The sequence below is a fragment of the Thunnus maccoyii genome, chromosome 10, assembly GCF_910596095.1.
Source record: "Thunnus maccoyii chromosome 10, fThuMac1.1, whole genome shotgun sequence".
Lineage (NCBI taxonomy): Eukaryota > Metazoa > Chordata > Actinopteri > Scombriformes > Scombridae > Thunnus > Thunnus maccoyii.
The window spans coordinates 5,540,059-5,564,472 of record NC_056542.1 but is presented as its reverse complement, the minus strand read 5'-3'; the positions used below and the strand labels follow the sequence as shown (position 1 = coordinate 5,564,472).

General features: G+C 42.5%; 1 protein-coding gene across 1 annotated transcript; it reads right to left on the bottom strand.

The window, feature by feature from the left end:
• Positions 1-585: 585 nt before the first annotated feature.
• Positions 586-20,664, bottom strand: ptpn23a (protein tyrosine phosphatase, non-receptor type 23, a). Its single transcript, XM_042425314.1, has 24 exons — positions 20,325-20,664; positions 16,924-16,998; positions 14,983-15,110; positions 13,972-14,048; positions 13,679-13,728; positions 13,460-13,591; positions 13,295-13,375; positions 13,068-13,199; positions 12,872-12,919; positions 11,960-12,016; positions 11,779-11,837; positions 11,590-11,669; positions 10,572-10,686; positions 10,386-10,451; positions 9,865-10,010; positions 8,828-9,145; positions 8,581-8,735; positions 8,009-8,340; positions 5,100-7,641; positions 4,667-4,851; positions 4,416-4,520; positions 3,728-3,866; positions 3,079-3,192; positions 586-2,654 (listed from the first exon to the last, which is right to left on the bottom strand). The coding sequence occupies exons 1-24, from the start codon at positions 20,406-20,408 to the stop codon at positions 2,055-2,057; spliced, it is 5,820 nt and encodes a 1,939-aa protein (XP_042281248.1). The 5' UTR covers positions 20,409-20,664; the 3' UTR covers positions 586-2,054.
• Positions 20,665-24,414: the final 3,750 nt, after the last annotated feature.

Below are 24,414 nucleotides of genomic sequence, written 5' to 3'. Positions count from 1 at the left end.
GAGACCAGAACTGATCTACTTATAAGTATTTTGTGTGGATCTAAAGCCTGATATATCTTATTCCTCTCTGCCGTACACCTCCGTCGTTGTCCAAAAACTATTAAAAACACGTCAGTGTTGAACTTAGTTTGACTAGAAACAGCTCCAAACACGAACAACGATCACATTTTCAATCTCCAGAGAGTAGTTCCATGTAAGGAACATGCTTCAATTTACAGCTAACTTGTTGTACTACATATCACAACCTCTTAACTTAATACCAATTTTTTTTTTTTTTACAATGTAGTACAAAGTCAAGAGGTTGTGACATGTAGCACAACAAGCTAGCGATGAAGCTGTAAACAGACCTGCGTTCCTGAGCATGCTCAGTGGGGTCCGCCTTACACAGAACTACTCCACTGAGATTAAAAACGTGATCGCTGTTGTAACAAACTAACGCACCCAAACTCTTCATAATGAAGCAACGTGTCACCCGGTGCAGCGGTGTGGCTCATTGATGTGTTTTTAATGTTTTTTTGGACAACAATGGAGCTCATGGCATAGAGGAATATGATTTATGAGGCTTTGGATAAGAAAAATGTAGAAAATCGCCAGTCTTATCCTTTAAGGAGGGAGGGAGGGGTTGGTATGGCAATTTTAACTGAATCTTAGCTGAATTTTTAATGTTTTGCTTCGTCATAATAGATTTGGCCTTGTAACAATCCATATCCAACAATACTGTCAGTTAATGAATACGGTTCTGCCCAATTTATTTTAGCTGCTTCAAACATACCCGTCATCCAGCTGTCAGTGTATCATGTCAAGAGTTTTGAAGATGCAGCCTCGGATGTCCTTTTTATCCTATAACTTGTTAAAGAGAAAAAAAGGAACATTTCTTGCAGCTGCGTCCTTACAGTAACGTCAGATATGTGACTTTTAAAACACTGTGGTTTACATCTGATCCTCGCCGGCTGCGTAAATGAGGAGATATCATATTTTGTGTCATTTGTCACTGTATAGACAACTGTCAGGAAAAGCTGTGGCGAAAAAACAAATCATTAATAATTGCAAGTCTATTAAAAACTGTTCCCAGGTCTGCCCCCCCTCCCCTACCCCCCTCCTCCCTTCATTGGCTGGCTACAATCTACGCAGGCTGTAGTAGTGGAGGTAACTTATTTACCATTTTGTAACACAAAAAAAAGCACGAGACTTTGTACTAATTTTCAAATAAAGAGGCTTTGATACCACAACAGGCTGTCTACTGGTTTTATTTGATATTTTTTACAATAATGGATGATTAGTGAATGTTGGAATAAGTCTAACTTTATTCAAGATATTTACAGTGTTACAGACAAAGAAAAATAATCAACTTGTTAAGACGTGCTGATTTGTTTGCTGCTCTGTGTTACCATAACGACTGAGCTACACGCAATGATTGAGTTGGGGGTGGGGGTGTGTGTGTGTGTATTGTGTCTTTACAAAAGCTCCACCCAGCTCCTTCCATCTGCCTGCAACTCCATGCATCCATTATTCCAGTCATTAAAACCATCACATACCAGTGCAGACAGGAGCAGCCAAACGCAGTCACAACCTGGTGTTGCCTTGTCGACCACCTGCTAAAAGGTGCTATGATAGTGGAGTGCATGCTGGGATTTTTTTTTTTGGAGGGGTTGGGGGTGGGGGGGGGCCAGATCTGGTGCTGGAAGTGCAGAACAGGTTCCATCCATCACAGACATCGAAAGAAAAGCAGCAAAGAGCGACAGAAGGAATGAACGGATACAGACGAGTGCATAGTGATCTGGTCCCACAAGCCAGCAGTGATGGAAGGAGAAGCAAGTGTGTTTTTGTGTTTCAGGTATCACACCCCTAAAGCAGTGGAAATACACCCAACGTCAAACTGAACCCCCATACCGTCTGCCGCCACCAGGCACGTCTTGGTAATCAACACTACTACAATGTCTCCCAGGATTCAGCGTGTTCTTCATCTTCAAAGCAGGATTAGAAAGAGCTCCAGGCCTCCGATGACACCTGGTGGTGAAGAAGTGAGAAAGGCAGCGATCTGTGGTGGACTCGTCTCAGTGCTTGTTGAGGCTCCAGAGGGGGTCCAGGCTACTGAGCGGGTCGTCACCTTCTTCCCCCCGGGTCCCGTGGAGACCCTGACCCTCCGCCGGTTGCAGGAAGCTCTGCTTGGTCACACGCTGCTTCCCCTTGCCCCCGCCCTCCATGGAGAAGGCCTCGGGCGTCAGCGAGGCCAGTAGCTCCAAGGATGAAGGAGCTGGAGCAGAGGAAGCGGGAGGCGGGCTGACGCTGGGAGCAGCCTCTGGGACTGGTTGGTGGTTGTCTACGGGTGGCGTGGAGGGGGAGACGGCATCCAGGCCGTTGGGCGGTGGTGGCGAGTGGGCGGGGGAGGAGATAGGTGGGCTAAAGGAGGAGGGCGGGTGAGGATCTGTGGGGGGACAGATGTCCTGGAGGGGCTGGACGTCACACAGCGAGTCTAAGTCGGATAAGATGGGGACAGCTTGCTCTTCCAGGCCACAGGGGCCGCCGGCCTCCATGGCTGGGTCTGTGGCGCTGGGCGGCCGGATACTGAGCTTGGCGATGGTGGCTTGGATGGAGCTGATGGGCATGTCACCGCCGAGGACGATATCCTGCTGGGACTCCTGTCTGGGGTAAGGCTGCAGAGAGAAGGTTCAGAACAGGAAGAAAGGTTAAAATAACGAGAGACTTTCACAGAAGACTAAGTCCCTCAATCTGCTGCTAACAGCTCTACTGAAAATAAAAGGAGTACCTCGTCTGACCAGAGCTCGTAGAATCCCTTTGGAACAATCAGGAGTGCAAAACATAAGCAAATAGAACATTAAAGCCCAGCTGCAAATAACGGAACAGATTGGACCAACCAGGGACTGAGATTTAAAGACTACACCACTATTACAACTCTCCTAACAGCTTTGAATTATGGGACACACTGAGGGTCGGGTCGGGTTTCAAACTACATACTGAAAGCTGGTCACGTCTACTGACAACAGATGCTGGGAATCCAAAGCCAGTTTAACAATTTTTCCACCTAAATAAGAGTTTTGGACCAGATGAGTGTCAAACCTTTGTGGCTGCAGAGTTGGTGTTCTTGCTGCAGGTGGCGGTAGTGATACCGTGTCGCTGAAGGACCTGCTCCGCGTGCTTCAACACTGCCTCATAGCAGAACTTCAGGTGCAGCTGGAGACAAAACGCAGGAGGATGTTAACATGAAGCTTGACTTTTATGTGGCTACACTGTATTTACATCACATGGTCGGGTTCTTTATTTTTAATGTAAATTATATGTATCTTGATATTATATATAATAAGATATATAAGGTTTAGAGATTTTCAGTCTAAGGTTTCTGGGTGATGAAGGTTTTATCTGGAACAGTGCACCTATATTATCAGCATACATCTCAAAGTGGCACTAAAATAGACACTGCAGTCACCCCTATCCAGGACATCAAAATTAATATTCTTATCACATAGGAATCAGTATAGTCAAGAAAAGAGAAGAAAAACCATGTAGGAGGAAGTGCTAAGAAGTGCTAGAACCTCATCCACCGAATGTCTATTCAACTATCAGCCACTAAGAGGAAATTTATGTCACATTCAATTAAAATGGCCTCTTGCTGGCACCGGTGCAAACCTGCTTAGTGTAGCTTTAAACGTATGCTATAAATCAAATATGAGCCCCAAACACGACTCCAGATTCCTTTTGTGTATCTGACCTTCTCCTGTAGCATGTTCTTCCTCTGTTGTCTCATCTTCTTTACAAGCAGTGGAAGGTCTGGGATCCCGTTTCCTGCCTCCAGCTCCTGCAGCGCCGCATACAGCAGGCAGAAGGCGCCGGTGCGTCCGACACCCGAGCTGAGACGGAAGGTGTGCAGGTTAAATGTTGCTCAGACATACATTGTCTCTATCTCTATTTGAAAAACGTATGAATGCTGCTTCCTCTGCCTCAAATCTTGTGCAAGTAGATCTAAAACTGAAAAATATGGTCTCTATGAATTCAAATCATCGCTGCAAAAACTGCACTTCCTCTCCTGACTGAATGTTTTGGGGTATTTTTAAAATTGTGATGTGTTATAGTTTCATTATATTCTGACCACCTGAGGAGGCAAAAAAGTTTATAGTTGTTATGAACAGAAGCACTTGAGGGCAAGGTTAAAAACTGGCAGTCACAGTGTGGTGAGACGTGATAAACATTCAAATATGGGGATAACGGCGCACATTTTCAGACAGTCTCTCCTCGAAGGCATGCATAGTGTTACACTCTTCTGTACACAAGAAAAACTACAGAAATAGTTGTGAAAAGAACTAAATCAAGAGAGCTTTCTCACCTCCACACACACACACGTACAAATTACTTGGATTGTTGTTTTAGAAATTAAGAGAAATTGTCAGACACACACTCACCTGCAGTGCACCACAATGGGTGTATGTAAGGGCCTCTGGTGGAGGTAGTGTCCATGAACCTCCTGGATGAACCGCAGCAGGTTGCTCTTGCTGTCAGGAAGCCCCCTGATGAGAAATATGAAGAAATGATGAGTCCTCAGGCCTAAATGAGATTACCTGATTAGGTTATAATAATGTCTCCCTACAGGACAATCAACAAATGATCAGAGCTACTCGCTTGTCTACAGGAAGTAATAAAAAAAACAATTTACAGCTCTGGCCAGGAGGTGAACTGGAGATGGACGACCGTGCGTTTCAGGCTTTGGTCACGGTACTGCAGGCTGATCATGCGCTCCACATGGGTCGGTGTTGTCTTCTGCGTGGTTAGGCTGAGTGTGATTGGTCCCTGAGAGAGCTGCTGGCCGCGCTCCGTTGGGAAGTAGCGCAGAACCTTTCCCTGGGAGAGATTGAGAAAACGGGAGTTAAACCCACAAAAGGGAACAACAGAGCAGGTAAAGAATGAGAAAATTACATGTACAGTGAGTATCTATAGGATCTGTGTTGAAAGATTGAAAAAGAACTTAAAATGTAAAATATAATAATTAAAAACAGAACAGAAAATACAAAACATCCTTTCTATAGAGTCAAGCTTATAAATGTGTCAATCCCAATACAAAGAATTTTCAGTAATTATAAACCCAGTACCTTATCCAGCTCCTGCTCTGAAACCAGCATGACTACCAGTGACACCTTCTGCTCATACACCATCAGCCAGAAGTCTGCTGCTGTGCCGGTGAGTGGCGCTTGTGTGGCAATAAGGCGTGGGCAGTACGGTGACAGGTCTTCCACATAGCTAGCGTTGATGTAGTCATCTTTGCCTGATTGCAGCACCACACGGTTAAGGTCATAGGGCATGACATCCTGGTGACGGTTTTTCATGGTGTAGCAGCGGGCGATAGCGATAGAGAGCTGCCGGGCGTCCTTCTCCTGCTGGTCCTGGAGCTCTTTCCAGCGGGCGTCCAGCACCGACAGGCCACCCTCATGCTCTGAAGGGTGCTCAAGGGATTCTACTTGGGCTCTGTAACGTTCCAGTTCGCCGTAAAGATGGGCGACACGTTCTGGAGCTTGGTATGGGTCACCATGGATCAGGAGAAGTCCCTGGGAGCTCTTCTTTCGACGATCCCCATCCTGTGGGTCAGCTTTGGTAGGTTGGAGGACATTGGTGGGGGCCTTGGTGCCTCCAGGTTGGCTCTCTGGGCTAGAGGAGAGGAGATCATCTGTGCTTGAGTTCTGGCGCTGAAACAGTGACGTGGAGGGAGAGACAGCAGAGGGAGAGGGAAGAGTTGGTGGAACTGTGCTTCCAGGGGTGGGGGCTGGTGTGGGTCTCTGCTGGGGGTTCAGACCCAGAGAAGTAGGACCTGGAGAGGGAGATGGGGAGGGGGAAGGCGAAGGGGAAGGAGGAACAGGTGGTTGAGCCGGTGAAGGACCTCCAGGAGAGGGTTGGATCATATGCTGAGTGGGGGGAACGTGTGGACCATGTGGGCCCATGGCAGTGGGTTGCTGTGGGGCACTTGGGGGTACATTAGCTCCTGGAGCTGAAGGGTACATAGTAGAAGGCTGCGGATGGGTCATGGGAAGAGGAGCCTGAGGTTGTTGGGAAGCCGCAGGCTGTGGTGCCAGGGGCTGCTGAGGCATCATTGGAGCCCCTCCAGGGTAGCACACTCCCCCAGGGTAAGGGGGCTGAACCTGGGGTTGTCCGGGCATCCGTATGGGTTGCTGGGGCATGGTTTGTATAGGGGGTTGTCCAGGGTGGGGGTGATGCTGCGGGGGGAGTGTATTGGAGGGCATTTGAGGCATTGGGCCCCTTGGCAGGTGGACCTGAGGACCAGGAACCACATGAGGTTGTGAGGCAGGAGGCATCTGTGGGCGCATGTTAGGGTGAATGGGCTGGCTAGTGGGGGGCATGTAATTCTGTGAGGCTGGAGGCATTGGCTGACTTGTGGGGGGCATTTGTGCTCTGGGACCACCTGGTATCTGCATCTGTGGATGAGGTGGAATCTGCTGTGTATTGGGGGGCATTGAGATTTGTTGCTGTTGTGGCAACATGTGGTGAGGGAGTCCAGGGGGCATCTGTTGGTTGGGATGGGGAAGGTAGGCTTGAGATGCAGGGGGTGCTGGCTGAGAAGTTGTGGGTGGATGTGCTGTTTGAGGTGGCATCTGGCCCTGAGGTGGTCTTGGCATGGAGCCTGGCATCATCTGAGGGTGTTGCTGGGGTACATAGCCCTGTGGAGTCTGGTAGCCTTGGGGTATCTGAGGCCGGGGCTGATAGCCATTCTGTTGATGTGGATGCAGCTGACCTGGGAATGGCTGCTGGTACTGGGGAGGAACACCAGGCTGCGGGGGCATATATCCATGTGGGTATGTTTGCTGTGGGTGGAGAGAAGGGTGAGGGCCAGGAATAGCCCTCGGACCAGCCTGGTACCCCTGAGGCAATGGTTGTCCAACAGGCTGGGGGTACTGCTGTGGCTGCTTCTGTTGCTGTGGTTGGGGTGCAGGACTTTGGGCTGGGCCTTGCATGGGTATCCCTGGTTGGGGAATGAACTGGGGGTAGGCACCCATCTGTGGGGGTACAGTATAGCCAGTTGAGGCTGCTGGTGGGACAGGGTGGTGTGGTGTAGAGGCATAGCTGGGGATAGGGGCCTGGATACTATCTACAGTGGTGGTTGAGGGCCGGACTGGTGCAGGGGCAACAGGGCCAGGTTGTGGGGCGTGTGGCCTGTAACCTGACACTGCTGCCTGAGTTGGCATTTGTGGAGGCATCTGTGGAGTCATTTGAGGGAGGGGTCCACGTGGCATAGGTCCCTGTGATGCTAGAGCCCCAGAAGTAGGAAACTGAGCAATCCGGGCCAGGAGCTCTGGAGGTGGCAGGTTGGCAGGGAAGCGAGGAAGACCAGCAGCTGGAGCACCGGGCCAAGGCAGAGAACTGCTGCCGCCAAGGTTAGCACCAGGGGGAAGGAAGGCTTCAGGACCAGGCAGACGAGCTGCAGCGGTGGGGAGGGAAGGAATGTCAGGTGGGAGGCTGCGGAGATCTTCTGGTAGATCACCACCCAGGGCCAAGATGGCTGCACTAAGCTGGGCCAATTCTGGGTCCTCTAGGCTAGAACAGGCAGAGTCGACATCTGGAGCCTTTGGCTTCAAGGAGGGTTTAGCTGCTGTAGGCCTTGCCGGGGGCTTTTTCTGGGTGTCTCTGAAGAGCAGACAAACAACAGAGAGAGCAGGGGTACATCATGAAAAACAGGGATGTAAACAGAAGTTTCAACGTTAGCAGATGGAAGTCAGAGAACAAAAAAATGAAGCTGAACCGTCTTCCATGAGGTCATATTTGTCATTAACTTTTTCTTTAGAAAAATGACAAACTGTAGTCAACATACTGTTAATTTGATAGCAACTGCATGACAAAGCATGAGCGAAGGGTCTGACTGTGTGACATGGCAGAGCTCAAAGCCTCGTTGCCATGGTAACCACTCAAATTAGGTTTGTTGAATTCAGTTTTTTTTAACTTTTTTTAACTGAAATTCCTAATAATAAAACTTAATTTGTTTCAATGTCCTTACTTTTCTAGAATGGGCTTCCTCTCCTCCGCCCTGGTCTGGCAGAGGGTCTTCGCTCTCTCCAGCAGATGTGACGCTTTGGCCTCCAGGTCATCGTAGAACTCCTTCCCCTCCTGCGACTTCTTCATCAGGTCCTCGTAGGCTTCATATGACCCAACCAGTCCCTGGACGGTGCTGTTCCACTGCTGCTCAGTCTGGCTCAGGCCCTTGCGAACTGAGGCGTACTGGACGTTGGCTTCGGTCAGGGCCTTCAGGATGTTCTCCTGAGCTGCCAGGTTCTGGTCAATGTAGACTTTCACCTGCTCATACTTCTTCAGCTGCTCCTCAAAGATACGCTGGAAGAACACAGGATAGTTAGAGGTTTCATATATATTGCTAAATTTAATGCTACATAAAAACTATTGACAATGCAACTTGTTTTTCTTAACTTAAAAAATGTCCAGACAACATTTAGCAACTTCTATTTTTCAATTGGTGCATTTTAAGCATGCAGACTCATCCATGAATCATTCTAGCTTTCATTTTTCTTCTCAATCTGCATGTTTGTGTGGAGGGAACCGTGTGCAGCCACATACCTTCATGTCGGCCCTTTCTGTGGTGACGAGGATGGAAGTGATGTCGTCCTGCTGGATGAGGTCACGGAGCTGTTTCTCCAAAGAGCCTCGCTGTTCCCTCATCTCCTGAACTTTCCCCAGGATCCGCTTCATACACTGCAGCCCTGCTACCTCCTCTGCATATACACACACACACACAGGGTTACATTCACAAATCTTAATTATATTTTTTAAATTATACTGTTTCACCCATCAAACACACCCTCACCTTCGCTGAGTTGGGGTCGGGGCAAGGCATCTCTCAGACTTTCCAGTGGCCCACCCAGCAGACGCAGGTTGCTGATGTGCAGGTTCATGGCCCGGTGAAGCTCTGTGTTGGTGAAACTGGCCTTCTCGTGGGCCTCCATGTATTTCTCCAGGTCCCTGCGGATCTCAGCCAGAGCCTGGGCCTGCGCCGCTGGGTGCACCTCGCCAGCAGGAGGGCCACCAACTTCCTGGAGGGATTGCTCGCCGGTCTCGTCTGACTCGAGGACGTCTCTGATCTCTTTCAGTGAGGATTCCACATCAGTGAAGACACCTGAGAGCACTACAGAGGCGAGGAATGTGAGAGACATTAGTTACACAGAAGCGTTTATAAGTAAACTAACAGTAAAATGGCCCATTTTCGAATTTATTCATGCGTACTTGTGCAAAGAAGTGTAACGATATCAATGTGGACATGAGGGCACTCGTTAAGACATTTAAAATGCTGTTCATAAACTATGTTTGAAATAGTTTCAGTATTCTGACATGAAGATTTATTGCTATTTTATTCAATAATTTGCAATGAAAATGTAGAATAAACTTTGCATACATCATTGGACCTGTTCTTCTAAAGCTCAGACACATATTCTGAGAATTTACATCCCTCAATGTTAAAAACTCATAAAAATTTAAACATTCTCACTGTGAAAACTTAAGGTAATGATTCATGTAATTGGAAGATTAAAAGTACTGTTCAAGTAATTTTTCAAAACAGTCAGGGTTTTTCTCCGGTGGCTTATTGTATAATGAATCTCTTTTAGCTAGTTAGAAACAATTACAGTATGTCGTAAATCAAGATTTTTTCATCAAGTCAAAGCAAGTTTATTGACATGGCACCGCCTTAGTTGTCATGGCTCGGAAAACAATGACAAACAAACAGTGATCGGCTATTATTTCTTCACCATCTATCCTCTGCACTCTCACAGCAGAACACTACAAACTTTGTGTTGCTGTTGTCTGCTCTGTGTGTGTGCGACTGTGTGTGTGTGCATTGCTGCTGACCCTGCATGGACTGGATGAGGCTCTTGACAGTGTCGGGTCGGACGCTGAGAGCAGCACACTTCTCCATCAGGACCGGGGGGATGTGGCTGTACATGTCCAAGTTGTCTACAGACTCGGGCTCCAAACCCAGAGAGTCCATGAACTGTCTGCAAGAGGAGAAGAAAGAGAAGAAAAGAAAAACATCCTCATAAACATCTCCTGTTTGTTCTGGCAGTGAGATGTCCAATGTTCTTCTTGTTTATGGCCATGATGATTCAAAATATCAACTGCAGATGAGAACATATGAAGACACATTACACATGCAATAATTTACCCAATCGCACAATGAAATGTGTATTTTTGTGCCCATGTATTGCACATTTCCATCATTCAAAAAGGCAGGATTGTCAAAATTTGTCATTTTTTATCATAATGAATATATGGCTTTATGTCATCACTTAAGTTTATTTCTTCTGCAAGTAAAAAGTCCATAATTAACAGCTGAATTATTAATCTTCGTGCACAGTGAAACACAAACTCACTCTAGTGTTTCGTTCTTGCTTTCAATCTTGACCATGACGTCTCTCAGCAGCTTCGCCTTCTCCTCACTGGAAGAACACGAGACAGAACCGTCAACACAGACATGAATTCTCTTTCTATACACTGTATATATATGCTGGCGGACTGAACACACTCACACGTGTCTAACACCTAGTGAAGGTACATACCTGTACAGAGAAGAGGCTTCATGGGCTGCCATGGGCACCAGCTTGGAAAACAGGTCCGGTCCAGTGACACTGGGGTCAGTGGGATTGACTGGAAGAGCTTTCACCAGTGGGGCACCTGGAAGGGCAGAGTGTTTGCTTTTACTAGCAGAGTAACACATGTACTTTTATTAAAAATATAAGCATCAACAGAAGGTTCTGCTTTTTTTACCTGTTAAAGATCCAGAAACTACTTAACCTCAGATATCCCTCACATACCCACTCATCATTGAGGAACTGGTTTCAGGTACTGTGCACTTTTATATTGAAATCTTGGAGTGAACTGCAAACTGCCCTCAATCTAGAGTCTTTCATACCCCTTGGAGATTTAAAAAACTTTATTATCTGATATTTTTTATGACACTTGTAACTGTTTTTACTAATTCTTTGTTGATTGTGTGCTTGTCTGATTATAAATGTTGTTTGTTCTCATGTCTCTCTTGAAAGAGAGATCTCAATCTCAATGAGACTGATTAAATCAAGATTTTAAAAAAAAGGCTTTTCATGGAGTTTTTTGCCTTATTCTTAAAAGCATATTAGGGTTTTATACATTAAATTTATCTACACTGATTTTTTTTTTTAAACCTGCCACCAAAGAGATTATTTTACAAATTTGAGTTTGACTGTGCATGAAGTCTGGCTTCAAATACATAAATGTGGCTGCAATTACAGGCTGCACAGGTATGACCTGATGAAAACAAACTGTATCAGAGTCACTTAAATCACCAAAATACATGTAAAAGTTCAGGATGTTATGTTGGTGAAACCTGCTTAGTCACACACTTATAATCTACAGGATGTCACAGTAAACGCGAGTGTGCCAAGTTTGAGTCAAACAGGAACTTAAACTCAGAAGCTATTCATAGCCTTCTGCACACATACATTCAGCAAAATTCATCTATATGCAAAATCAGATTTGCATGAACAAAGTGATAAAGTGATAAAGTGTAAATACACTGAACACACTGAATCTTCCTGTTACCTTTGACGGAGGCCAGAGTTTCCAGAGATGGAACCGACTCGTGATAGATGAAGTCATTGTCCTTTTTAGCAGAATTAAACCTAAAAGTTCAAAAGGAAACATTTTTACTCATTTTCTTCAGGGTTTGATCACTAGTGAAACTATGAAAATGTCATAACTGGGACATAACATCAGACATCAGATGCTCACTTTCCACCGATAACATCCATGGTGAACCTCAAGGCGTCTTGCACACTGTCAGGTTGACCCTGTTTGTACCGAGACAAGCCAGAGGAGAGTTTAGTTTATACAACAACATGCACACCAAACAGTTTACAGTGATGCTAACATGATATTAAAACGTGTTGCTGAAGAGTATCTCCATTTCTACCTTGGCCAGTTTGATGGCTTCATTGAGTTTGTCCAAGGAGCTCTGGAGGTACGCCAACTGTTGGAAAAAGAGAATTTACATGAGCGAGAAGAAGAAATGCAGGAGAGTGGACAACAGTAAAAAAATATATGTTGTGTTTCAGGCATTTAGCTGATGGAGAAGCAACTTACAATTACAGTAAATACAGTAGCTAAACCAGTTTGTATGATTATTGTGGCCCAAAATTACTGAGCTAAAATTTACGAACATTTTTGTGTTTAATTTGACATAAATTGTGGTAATATTTAAAAACTGCAAACCTGCTTTGCAAAATTCAGACTGTTGAAAGAATTTGCTGATAATCATGATATTTAATATGTTTCTTTCTGGGATCTCAAGAAAGCCTGTTTGTGAGTGTTTGTGTCAGTAACCGTTCGCCTGTTCAGACTGAGAAGCTGAATGTGCTTCTGTGATTCTTCCCCCCTGAATTTAGTCTATAAGGTAACGTTAGAGCTTTCAACATGTCATGTGGCCCTGCTGACTAGTTAGGTTTAGGTCGACTGCAGAATCTTGTTGAGAGCGACACACAGCGTGTAGGAAAGAGCTGCTTTAGAAGACGAGTTCCAATGTAGTTACAGGGAAGATTGTTTGTTTATTTGGCTTTTAAAAGTAGTTCTGAATTGAACTATTTATATATTGAAAACAGCATTAAACTTGACAAGATATTTTTCCAGTTTTGCAGAAAAATTGGGTTTGAAAAAAGATTTCACAATTCTTGTGGGAACTATTGTTCACAAATTCATGGAAGGACTTAATTCCTGTCAGCAACAATGCAACAAACATTATATACACAAACAGTAATGACAGCACAGATTAAAGCCGCAGCACCCTGTGGAGGGAAAAAAATTCCTCCATGTGAAACTTTGGTCCTACCCGCTCTCCGTACTTCTGCTGCTCTTCAGCCTGTTTTCCCATATGGAGCTGTTGAGAGAGAGAAAAACTGAGACAAAGGACGAAGGTGTGTGTGTGTGTGTGTGTGTGTGTGTGTGCATCTATAAACACACAGACATGTTCATACACACATTAATACAACACACAACCGCTCTCTCTCTCCTTCCACTTGACTCACATGTGCAATAGAAGCAAAGTAGTAGATCTTCATCTGAACCAGTTTCTTCCAGTCCTTCTGGACCTTTCCCAGCATCGAGGCCGTCTCCGAGTTCTCCAGAGCCCTGCAGGCCTCTTTATAGTAATCCACCACCTGCAGCACCACAGCCAGAGTATTAACCCCTCACATTTTTAACAACTCATGTGATATAATTGAATGAAACTCATATTTAAAAGTAAGAAGTCAACCTGAGCACTGATGCGAGCGACCAGGAAACTTTTCCTGTTGTCCAACATGGACTTCTCCAGAAGACACTCCTGAGCCTGGCCCTGGGAGGCACACACAGGGTGATGAGACCTTTATTTTTTATGTGTGGTTATGTATGTGTGTGTATATGCATGTGTGTAACCTACCAGCATAAGGTTGATGTTGAGATTAAGGATCTGGTGGCTCATGTCCACACTGAAGTTGTGGCTAAAATGGTCCCTCAGGTAGGAGAAAGCCCCGGCTGAGCACTGGAAGTGTGTGCACGACACTTTCATCCCCTGGACGGAGAGCAGAGAGTCAGTGAGACTGTGTGTATGTACAGTACATGTGCATGTTTGTTGTGAGTGTGTGTTTGTGTGTCTTACCTCCTCAGATACCCTGTTATCCATGGCTCCCAACATAGAGTGCAGGGCCCCTACGGAGAATCCACAGATACATTCAGTGGGGTTTGGAGATTAAGATTTAAACTGTATCTCAATGCTTTTATGTATAATGAGAGAAAGAAGAGAAATATAGAAAATCTGAATCTGAAAGATCTCATTTGATCTTTCAGGCTTTTTACAGCTATCCTGCAAAGGTAATTTACACTAGAAAAATTAACTGCTTTAACAGCTCAAGTTGAAAACAAAACTATAAATCATCATATGACTTGACTCACCAAGATTATAGAGGATGCAGGCTTGCTCATAGCTGATGTCATCATGAGTGACGGTTTTTCCAGAGAAAATTTCAGTCCTGAACAGTAACAAAGAAAAAAGGAAATATTACAATTAAGACACAACGGAGTTCAGTGTGTTTACACATTGATATTGTAAACAGTAATCATTCATAAATGAGATATCCATTTGAAAAATTAGACTACAACTACAAAATAAGATACTAGTTAGAGGCTATTTTATAAATCATGCTATAAATTAAATGTCTCAGGTAAATATTAATATGCTAAATATCTTATTTTACAGGCTTTCATGCTGCTGTTAATTCACATTAGAGAAAGAAAATGTCACTGGGGGATTTTTAAAAAAATATTTACCAAAAAGGAAAATCAACAGGAAGTTATTATCCAATCTACTGCAACAAAAGCATAAATTAAAGACTAATGACACAGTCTCAACAGAGGACTGATCATTAGATATTTCACTGGATTACACTGGTTTGTACATAAACATTTAGGGCAGTGAGTGGACATTTGTAACCAGAGCAAACTATACAAAGCTAAAATAAACTCAAGCTACTCTCTATAAACAGATATCTGCATATGAAGGCAGAATCTGTAGGCAACGGGACAAGATTTTGGTATTGGAAGCGTTCTGGTTTCCGTTTGTAGTCCCAGTAGCATTGACCAATCATGTTTTAGCAGGCTTTGGTTTCATGCAGGTAAACAGTCCATGTGGAGAGCAAAAGAGGCAGAACGCATTGGCCGAAATGCAACTTTGGAACCCATTGGCTATCATTTAATAATGAACTCTTGGCCCAGATATCCGTTATTTGGATATCTGCTAGCTAAACCAGAACCCCCAAAGCCCCCAGAGGCTAAATCATTTTCAGGCAGATAGCCGATGGGTTCTGAGATTGAGCTCTTGAGTTCTGGCAAAGAAAAGTACTCTCTGCAGGACTGTATGGTACTGCTTCCATTTATTTCTGTGTGTGTGTGTGTGTGTGTTTCTACCATGAGATGGGCACGGCAGCCTCCTGGCCCGTTCCCATTGGTACTCGGCTCTGGAGGTAATGCAGCTGGCCAAAGTACTTCCTCAGTGTGCTGCATCCCTCGAAATCCCTCGTCACATTCACCGCGCCCTGCGGAACAACACACACAAACACTGTGTTTCAGCTGTTTGTTGCAACTGAATCTATGCAAACACGGTGAAATAACTCAGTTGTTCCTTCTTTAATAAAAAAAAAAAAAAAAAAAAAAAAACGTTTTGGCACTCGATGTCTAGAATCGATCGTTTTCTTCATGACATTTCTGGAGAGTTCATATTTAGGTGTGTCAGTGTTGACTTGAGCCATAACTGGGATGAGAGGAAGGATGGATGTGCAACGTGGCACCGAAACACCAGCACTGAGTGGAAAACACAACAGATATTATTCAGCTGTTAGCTGTTAGCATCTGACTCTACTCATCTACCATTAGGACGTCCCCCAGGACATATAAAGTCTCAAGAAAGACCGCACACACTCATGATTACATCCTCATCATTGATGAACTCAACGGCATCTTACTTCATGGCGGGTTCTGCAGTTATGAAGCACTAGATGCAGTTTTGAGTGGATGGGATTAAAAATGTGCAATTATTAGAGAGAAAGGAGATTTATTTTCAATATCAAGTAGCCAGTAGAAAATGGAGAAGTGGAAACAAACCAAGAGAAAGAGAAACCGGGCGCTGACGTTCTTAATAATACCTTGTTTTCACTGGCTGTGTGTGTTGCAAAAGCAGCACGTCTGCTTTGTGTTGGATCTGTTGAGCCCTGGTGTTGCTGTGCACTAGGACTGTTTTGGCAGTGTTCATAGCCCGATAAAAAAAAAAAAATCTACTTAGCTATGTGTGCGAAGAAAACAGACTTGATGCATCAGGTTGCAGCTATGTGCATAAAACACAAATGACCTGTAATGTAGTTTATGTTGTGCAGACTGACTGTTAGGATGGTTAAATGTGTTTGTTATGTATTTAATGTTGCTTTCTGTCTAAATTCAATAAAGTACGTACTATAAAAAATATGCATATCTGTTCCATCAGCAGACAAATTAAAAACATGTTTGTAGACAGCTCATTCTGACTTGTATTAGCAGAAATAATACAGGTATCAGTAATAACACTGAAACTGGTAAAACTGGATGAAATGCATCATTAATGTTTCTCCTGCTGCTGTCTTCGCTTTTTAGATCTTCAACTTTGGGGCAATGAATGCCTAGTACTAGAAAAATAAGCATAGTGTGTTAGTTTGATGCATTTTTTTATATTTATCAAAACTTTTTTTACACAGTATCGGGCTTTGAGGTGCTTTGATTTTTTATTTACCAATGTAACATCAGAAACTTTAAAGAGTACAGTCCAGAGTGTGAAAAGTGTGAAAAGTGCCCTGAGATAACATTTCTTATAGTTTGACGCCATATAAATAAATAAAATTGAAAATTAAGCAAATTAAATCTTAAAGCTCCTGAGCAGACTTTAAACTGCTAATACTATAACACAGGCACAGTATGATGTGTAATCATTCATTTTTAGGTTTAGTTTTAATATAAAACATATATAATGGATACATTATTTATTTCTTTTTCCTCATTGTGACTTTTCCTCTACACGACAAAATCAACTGCAGGTACAGGTAACATATATTCTACTATGTCTTCTGATCATTTTGATATTTACTGTTAGATTTTCGGGAACTGAACTGAGCCCTCAAAACACTTGCACGTCTTGTTTGTTGTATTAAAGTGATATATATAATCAAACAAGACTATACGGTACTTAACTTCACTTTTTTGTCATTTATCTGACACTCACCGATACATTTTAATTCATAAACTGCACAAAAACAAACCTACAGAACGGTAATCAGAGCCACAACAGATTAAGGAAATTATCCCCCGTCGTCACACTGCACCTACCTGCCGCAGCGTCTCCAGTTTCTTCAGCTGCTCGTTGTAATTATCCGGATTTTCTCCATAGTTCTTCAAGATAAACTAGAGAAGATACAGAAACAAGCAAGTAAACCTGTTGCATTTTAAACTGTATACATAATAATGCATCTATAATACGTGAGATCCAAAACAAACTATGACTCAACACTCTGTAAGGTATAAATATCTTATTTAATACTATCTGACAAGCAGGATAACAGTTTAGAAGACACACACACACTGGCTAATTATTCATTATGCTAATCTTTGGTCTTGAACAAATTAGATTAGAGTCTCTTGCAGGTTCTCAAAGTCTCCCATCATGCTTTGCCAAGACTTTCCCTGACCTCATGAGCCACCGTAATAAGCAGTAAGCGACTTAATGCCAGGTCAGGAGGTAAACAACCCTGAAGACATACTCAATCTTTTCCCCGATGCTTCTGTTTCTGTTTATAATGAAATCACGACAGCAGGAGAGGTCACATGGCTACCGGAAAGATGCACAATGACACAGCAACAAGACCGGCATTGTCCTGTTTCCACGTCCGCTTGGTAAATATGTACAATTGTGCCCTTCGCCCCCCTGCGCAAATGAAGGAAATTATAAGCTAATTTAGATATAGTCTTAAATGATAATCTAAGTAATATGTGTTTGCCAAAAAGACACGCAACATGAACCTGTATGACTCATTGTTCTGCATGCACGCACATGAATGAAACCATTGTCTAGAGTTTATTTAACAGCGTGAATGTCAGGTAGCAACATTCTTCACAGCAGGTTTTTGAATGACGATGCTCCGTTGCAAAACATCTTGCAGGATTATTATATTAAGGAATTCCAGTTAGAGAGGTCAAAGATCTGTTATTTTATCTGCTTCAGGGAGGAGCAAGAAAATGGGTCAGCAGATAAAGATGAAACTGAGTGAAACACACGCAGGATGTGAATGATTGATTGTACGTCTCAGTGTTGTAACAGCAAATCATGACGTCTCAAAATGAATAGTGAATTTGTGTTTTGAAAGCCAACAATCTGACTGTCAAACACCTTTTTGATATCGTCTTGCGTGATCATATCATGTTACTGTACTGAACTTCACACACACACACATGAAGTTTTCCCGGAGGACACACTGAATGAAGTCATCAAAACATCCACATCTCCTCTTGTGTTTTATGTTGTTTTTATTATCTTTCTCGGATATTTGTTATGCTATCGTCACATTTGGAACAGGAACTCCGAACACCGATTTGATTGGTTCAGGTCAGAGTCGTGACAGGTGCATTCTTTTTTTTTCTTGTGGATGTAACTGTAGAATGATTTGCAAATAAAATGTGTATCTCTGCTTGAGAACAAGTCGTGCTGTTGATTTGATCGGTTTTCTTTCCTTTGGCAGCCAGTGTTAGAAGAAAAGTATCAATACCACAATATAAACAAACAAGTTAAAGTCCTGCATTTAAAACCTACTTCAGTAAAAGTATAGCTGTTGGATGTGGAGCTAGTCTGAAGTGCTTTATAAGAGATCAATCTGAGGGGTGTTGAGATGATAGATTGGGTAGGAAAGAAAGAAAAAACATAGTTCTGCTACATACATTTGGATTAAGTTTTTGTGAGATATTGGAGAGTTTCGCCTCAAACATTTAGGCTATTTATTTGAAACCATGTGAGGGGAAATTTAGAGGGGAAATGTCTCTTTGGTGGAACTGGAAACAACTCATAGACATCTAAAACATGACGAAGAGACACAAATACACTCTGATTATTTTGTAAGCCACAAGCAAAAAAAAGTCTGGGAACCACTGGTTTAATCTTTAACAATGCAGTGTCATTTATACTTGTTATTATGTTATTTTATGTACAATTTGAACGTAAGAAGTAACTAAAGAAATAAACTAAGAAACAAATCAAGAAATATGCCAAAGTTAAACCAACGCTCCCTCATTTCCTCTCACTTACACTACTGCAGGTCATTATTTACTTGCCTAAACGATGCAGCAGTTGCATCATTGTCTGGCTCCGCTTTTACATTTTAGAAAACTTAACCCTTTATTCTGCAACGAGACCCCTCAGATCAGAGAACCAAATGTTGCGAAAAGTTCCACAGTTCAGACTTAAAACACAGGAGATCATCTGCTTTAACTCTATAAAAAGCTTTTAAAAACTCACCTGTACAGACTGGCATTTGTATAATATTTTTATATCGTTGACTCAAATGTTTTTATGTTGTTCTTCTTATGTTTTGTTTTAACTTTCTCTATGTTCACTATCTTTGCACCTAGGCTATATTTTATGATATTCTATTTTGAGAAGCACTTTGTAACTCTGGTTTTGAAAGGCGCTACAGAAATAAAGTTTATCATTATTATTAATGATATTAGTATTATTAAAGCTGTCAAATAATGTAGTGGAGTAAAAAGTACAATATTTCCCTCTGAAATGTAGTGGAGTGGAAGTATAAAGTAGCATAATATGAAAATACTCCTCCTTAAAATTGTACTTAGGCTAACTACAGTACTTACAGTAGTTACTCTCCACTACTGTTGGCAGCAGGTATACTAATTTTAGCTTCACTGAAACAAGTGTACAACAAGTTTACAGCTTATAACTTACATACAAACACGCCAGGTGGACTTGAGGTTGTAATAAAGAAATAAATAGTTTAATAATTATGTTGTAAAGGTTGTGGGAGTTAAATGAGAAATGTATTGTTTGATATAGACAGTCAGCTCTGAAAAGTTTTGGCTTTTGCTCAAGAATTATGATTTGTGAATATAAACTTTAATTTCCTGTCATATTCAGAGAGTCCAAACAATACGTTTTCCCAAAGTAAAGTAACAATTTACTCCACAGTTGTTTTGTATGTGGGCCAAAGACCAAAATAAATGTCCCAACGTTTCTCTGAGCTCCCTACAAACGGCAGAGTTTACACCAACGTCTTCTAGAGTTGGCATCATAACGGTTCATTTCTGGAGCACCTGGTGCATGTGACAATGAGCTCACTGTTTATTATTTACATGTCGGCAGTCAGACTGGGCCGTGAGGAGCCACGCTGGTTATTTTTATAGAGTTGTTTACCTCTGAATTCACTGAATTTCTAAGTTTAGTTCATGGCTAATTATGAACTTGAGCTTGTACCGTTTTATCATCTAACAAGAAGCTAACGTTAGCAAACAATAGGCGGTGGTCAGGAGGGATTTGCAGGCTTTAGCTAGCTGGCCAGCGACCAGTTCTGGGAAATTCTCGTATTCCCGACAAGCTGTCACAGCCAACGGTTAGTTAGTATCAGCGTCAGCTAGCGTTAGCTTCTTCATGGGGTTATACAGTCGTCCATAATCCTTGTTTGTTTGACTTTCGACTTCAGCCCTGTTGCTCCGTTCCCCACCCAGCTCACCTGCCTGACGGACGGGCTGAACTGGAACTCCCCAGCCTCCTTCAGATCCAGCCAGATCATGGGCATCCGCGGGACCGCCTCCATCGCGGCCGACTCTATACGGGACTGTCAGCCGTTACGATGTTAAAACCCGCGTCGGTAGTTTTGTGGACGTTCACGGTTTTCCAAAAGATAGCTTTCCCCCCAAACAACTGTGTCATGTATCCATTTAACACTTCAACCGGAAGCTGGACGCGCACGGGACGTAATCTTCCATTACGCGCCGCGGGGGTTTGTGGGAAATGTAGTCAAAAATGCAACTTGAAGTCTTTTTATTCTTTCTTTCGGTTTTATGGCGGGTGGAAACCACCGTTACGGTGCATTAGCGCCAACCACTATGTTGGCGTGTGAACCAGAGTTATCTGCCCCTTAAAAACCTCCTCCAGACATGTTTTAAGATGTATATAAATTACTCTACTTTCAATAAGAGTTTGTGTCTAATATAGCTTTTCCACAAAAAAGTTCAATACTCTCGTTAAAATCTTTAAAATGACATCTAGTGCTTTTCCCTCATTAAAATTCCAGAATCTATGAATAGGCCCACCCCTTAAAATCACATTTTCAATGAGCACAAAGAAACTTTCCACTTTAGCAGAAGAATGTGAAAACAGCCTTCCAGTCTGAAGGTATTATTGGGGCAAAAACAACTGAGCACCTGCAACAGTGGAATTTGTAGTTGTAAAATAGTCTCACATGTGTATCAGTAAATTTGAACTCAGGTTCTTCATTGCAGGTGCACAAATGCTTTTCTACGAATCACAAATTAACCCATAACACATTTTTGCTACAGTTGCTGTAGTGAATATGGTGCAAATAATGTGAAGTCATGGACAAAATTTGTACAATCCACAAATCAATATGTTGCACACCTGTAGAATATTTTCTCAGAAATACATTTTTTCTCTTGGATATTTGTCTAGAACAAACACAAGTCAGTAACTGCTTGAATCTGCTGCTACGAGTCTCAAATGCTGTTTTTTTGCTCACAAATAACAAGTTCCACACGCTCTCACTTTTGCACCACATATCCCAGTGAAATGTGGAGCAAAAGTGATTTGTGCAAAGCCAGGGGTGGGCACTGTTCAGAGATCAGAGAAACCTCTTGGCCAATCCAGGGAGTTTATTTGAGAAGGGTCTGGCAGTCAAACCTTATTGGTTCCTTTGGGCTCCTGCCCTGTCCCTTGGCACCCTAACAGAAAAAAACCTCCAACACTCAAGCCTTAAATCTCCAGCTTCTAACATTACCCAACTGTTCCAACTCAGCAGAGGAGCTGGCACCTTCACTTAAAAAAAAAATGCATTATGTTCAGAGTGACGGGAGCAAACACCCCACTGAATTTCTTAGAGAGAAGCAGAAAATCCTCACATTTGAGGAGCTTGTACTAGAGGATATAGTTGGTGTTTTTGCTTGATAAACAATGTGTGACAATGAAAGTCTTCTCATAAAACTGAAAGAAGATATTGTAACATTTGTGAAGATCATGATTTGATGTAGTGCAAAACAAAGCCTGAACCCAAGACCAAACCAGCATTAACACACTGTGTATAGATCTTCTAATTTACTACAATATCACCCATAGACTAATTTCAAACATCTTTCCTTGCCAGACTGTTTTGTCTCCTCTTCCGAGCATCACAGTGTTTCTCCTCCCTGTCAACAGATGTCAGTGGTGTATCTTGGGAAGTGGCTTCTGGAGGCGGTGCGAACTGGACAGGATGATGATGTCAGAGCCCTGATGACCAATTGGGTCTCCATTCAGCACAGACTGGGTGAGGCTGATATGGGTTAATTATGGAATAATCTACAGGCTAATCCGTAATAAGATGAGTGTCAACGCTCATCTGCTGCCAAGAAACAGAGATTGGCGGCTCTTATAGTCATGTTGGACTTTGTCGCGGCGCAGTGGCAGTGTGACAGTAGTGCTGAGGCTTCATATTGAGCTGGAGAGACAAGAAAAAGTCAAAGAAACACTAAACAGGCACTTACTGAAGGAAAAAACAACACTCAGACACTCTTGACACTCTGTCTGTATATCTACTGAATGTCTTAACTTCATGTTTATTGAAAAAAGACAAATTAAACTGAATTGCATGCAGATGCAGTCCAACCAGGTTGCAGTGCAGTGTGCAACGGAAACGATCATTCGTTCTATGTTGACAAGACTTTTCAAGTTTGCACCTGAAACCAACTGACTCTATGTTGCATGTGTAACCTGTTACATTATAGCTCATATATCATGTTTTTACACAAGCGCTCAGTCTAATTAGCAAAAGGGAATCACATCATTTATTTTGTTAACCTCCATTGCACCGTAATGTGGTTGTATAAGCTTGAGCACAGAGCATTCAGTGTATGTAAGGTCATTTTATTGTGGCGGGCATTTTTAATGAATTGCATTGGCACAACAACAAATGTGGTACAACAAATGTCTCCATATACTTAAAATAATAAATGAACAATTGTTCTAGATAATTTAGATTTTTTTTAAAAATACACAAGCCTTCATAAAATATCAGCAGGCATTTCCTCTCAATCTTATTAACATATCTATATATAACATTCATTTATAATTTACTGCTCACGGGCGAACTGTACACCATAATTGAATTTACTCTTTCCTTTCATTGTCAGCTGTATCTACTATACAACAACATAACAAAGTAAAGTCTGTTAAAATCATTCAAATTTAAAGAGTATTTCTGTCACATCTGTAAAATGTGTCACATTTTTTAGAAATGTACATGGAAGAGAAGCTGCAGTGTTGAAGGGCAGAGGATTTAGTGGAGAAACAGGAGCCTTCACCCTTTTTTATTTGTTGGAGCAATCGTAATCCAGGTCATTTACACTTATGAATGCAAAATCAGCCATTAATGCATTTAAGTAAAAGTGTGAATATAACATTATCGTTCTGATTTCATGTCTTAGTTGTTATTACACTGAAAAACTGTGTGGATTTTTTCTTAGTCAGCAGTCTGTGTAAATAAATCTGACATGACGAGAGCATAACAGTAGAGCTGACTTGGGGCCTAAATTGTAACTAAGAGAAGGCACGTATAACATCTGTACCAACCACACACACCTGAGAAAATTACTCAAATGACATCACTTGAGTAACTTTGGGTTGGGTTTACAAAAAAATGTCAAAAGAGTCCTCAAACAATTTATCATTGCACTCCTAAAACACTGTCTCATGATGAAAGGTTAAAGAAAAAGGATCAAAATTGATGTGTTAGAGATATCGTCTTTCTATTTCATACATTCTTCTTCCTTGTCAAAACCTGGCACCTACATTACCCATAATGCAACTCCTTTGCCAAAAGTTCAGTCTGAGTTTGGTGCGTTATGCTAGTTGCGGCTAATGTAGTCTGGAGCTGCCGGCCTCAAGCGGAGATGAAGAGCAGACTACAGATGTCCGGTAACCTCAGTTTTTATTTTCAAACATGTAATCTTGAGGCAATTTATCAGATTCAGTAGTTCACCCCAAGACCTGTACAAACAAAGTGATGTGTAAAATAGGTGGAATTCCCCTTTAACAGAAAGACTGTGCTGCATCCTGGAAGTATGGAGTGTGAAGAAGATATGGACGTTCACCAGACAGGCGGGTCAATCGCTATTAGGTTGCATTATGGGAAGTGAGGTTGACCCTGTGCTGCATCGATTTTGACCTTCCTGTTTTTAATCTGTCTATCAATCCTCCCAACTTTATTGAAGTGCAATATTAAATCACTGGACTACTCTTATAATGTTCTTCGATATCATATCTTCAAGTACACCTTGTTATCTATGACTAATGTTGCAGTCGCCTAAAAAGTCAGAGAATTGAGCTTCTAATCCAAAAATGAATGATATAAACTTCATCATTCTTCAATGACCACTGCTGAGTTTCCCTCAAACACTGATCATTAGCTGTAGTTGAGCTCTGCCTCTCCCAGATATTATGGTGTTTAACCTTTTGAATACAAATCAATGTACAAGTGAAACTTCTCTGGATAAATAAAATAAAAATCATCTTACAAATCTCACCACCTCCAGCTGCTCCTTCACGTGGCT

Coding starts and splice junctions, on each gene's coding strand:
- ptpn23a (XM_042425314.1), bottom strand. CDS start 20,408: ATGGAGGCGGTCCCGCGGATGCCCATGATCTGGCTGGATCTGAAGGAG. Junction 12,017..12,871: donor AGCAGAAGTACGGAGAGCGG/GTAGGACCAAAG, acceptor TTTTTCCAACAG/TTGGCGTACCTCCAGAGCTC. Junction 7,642..8,008: donor AGGAAGCCCATTCTAGAAAA/GTAAGGACATTG, acceptor TCTGCTCTTCAG/AGACACCCAGAAAAAGCCCC.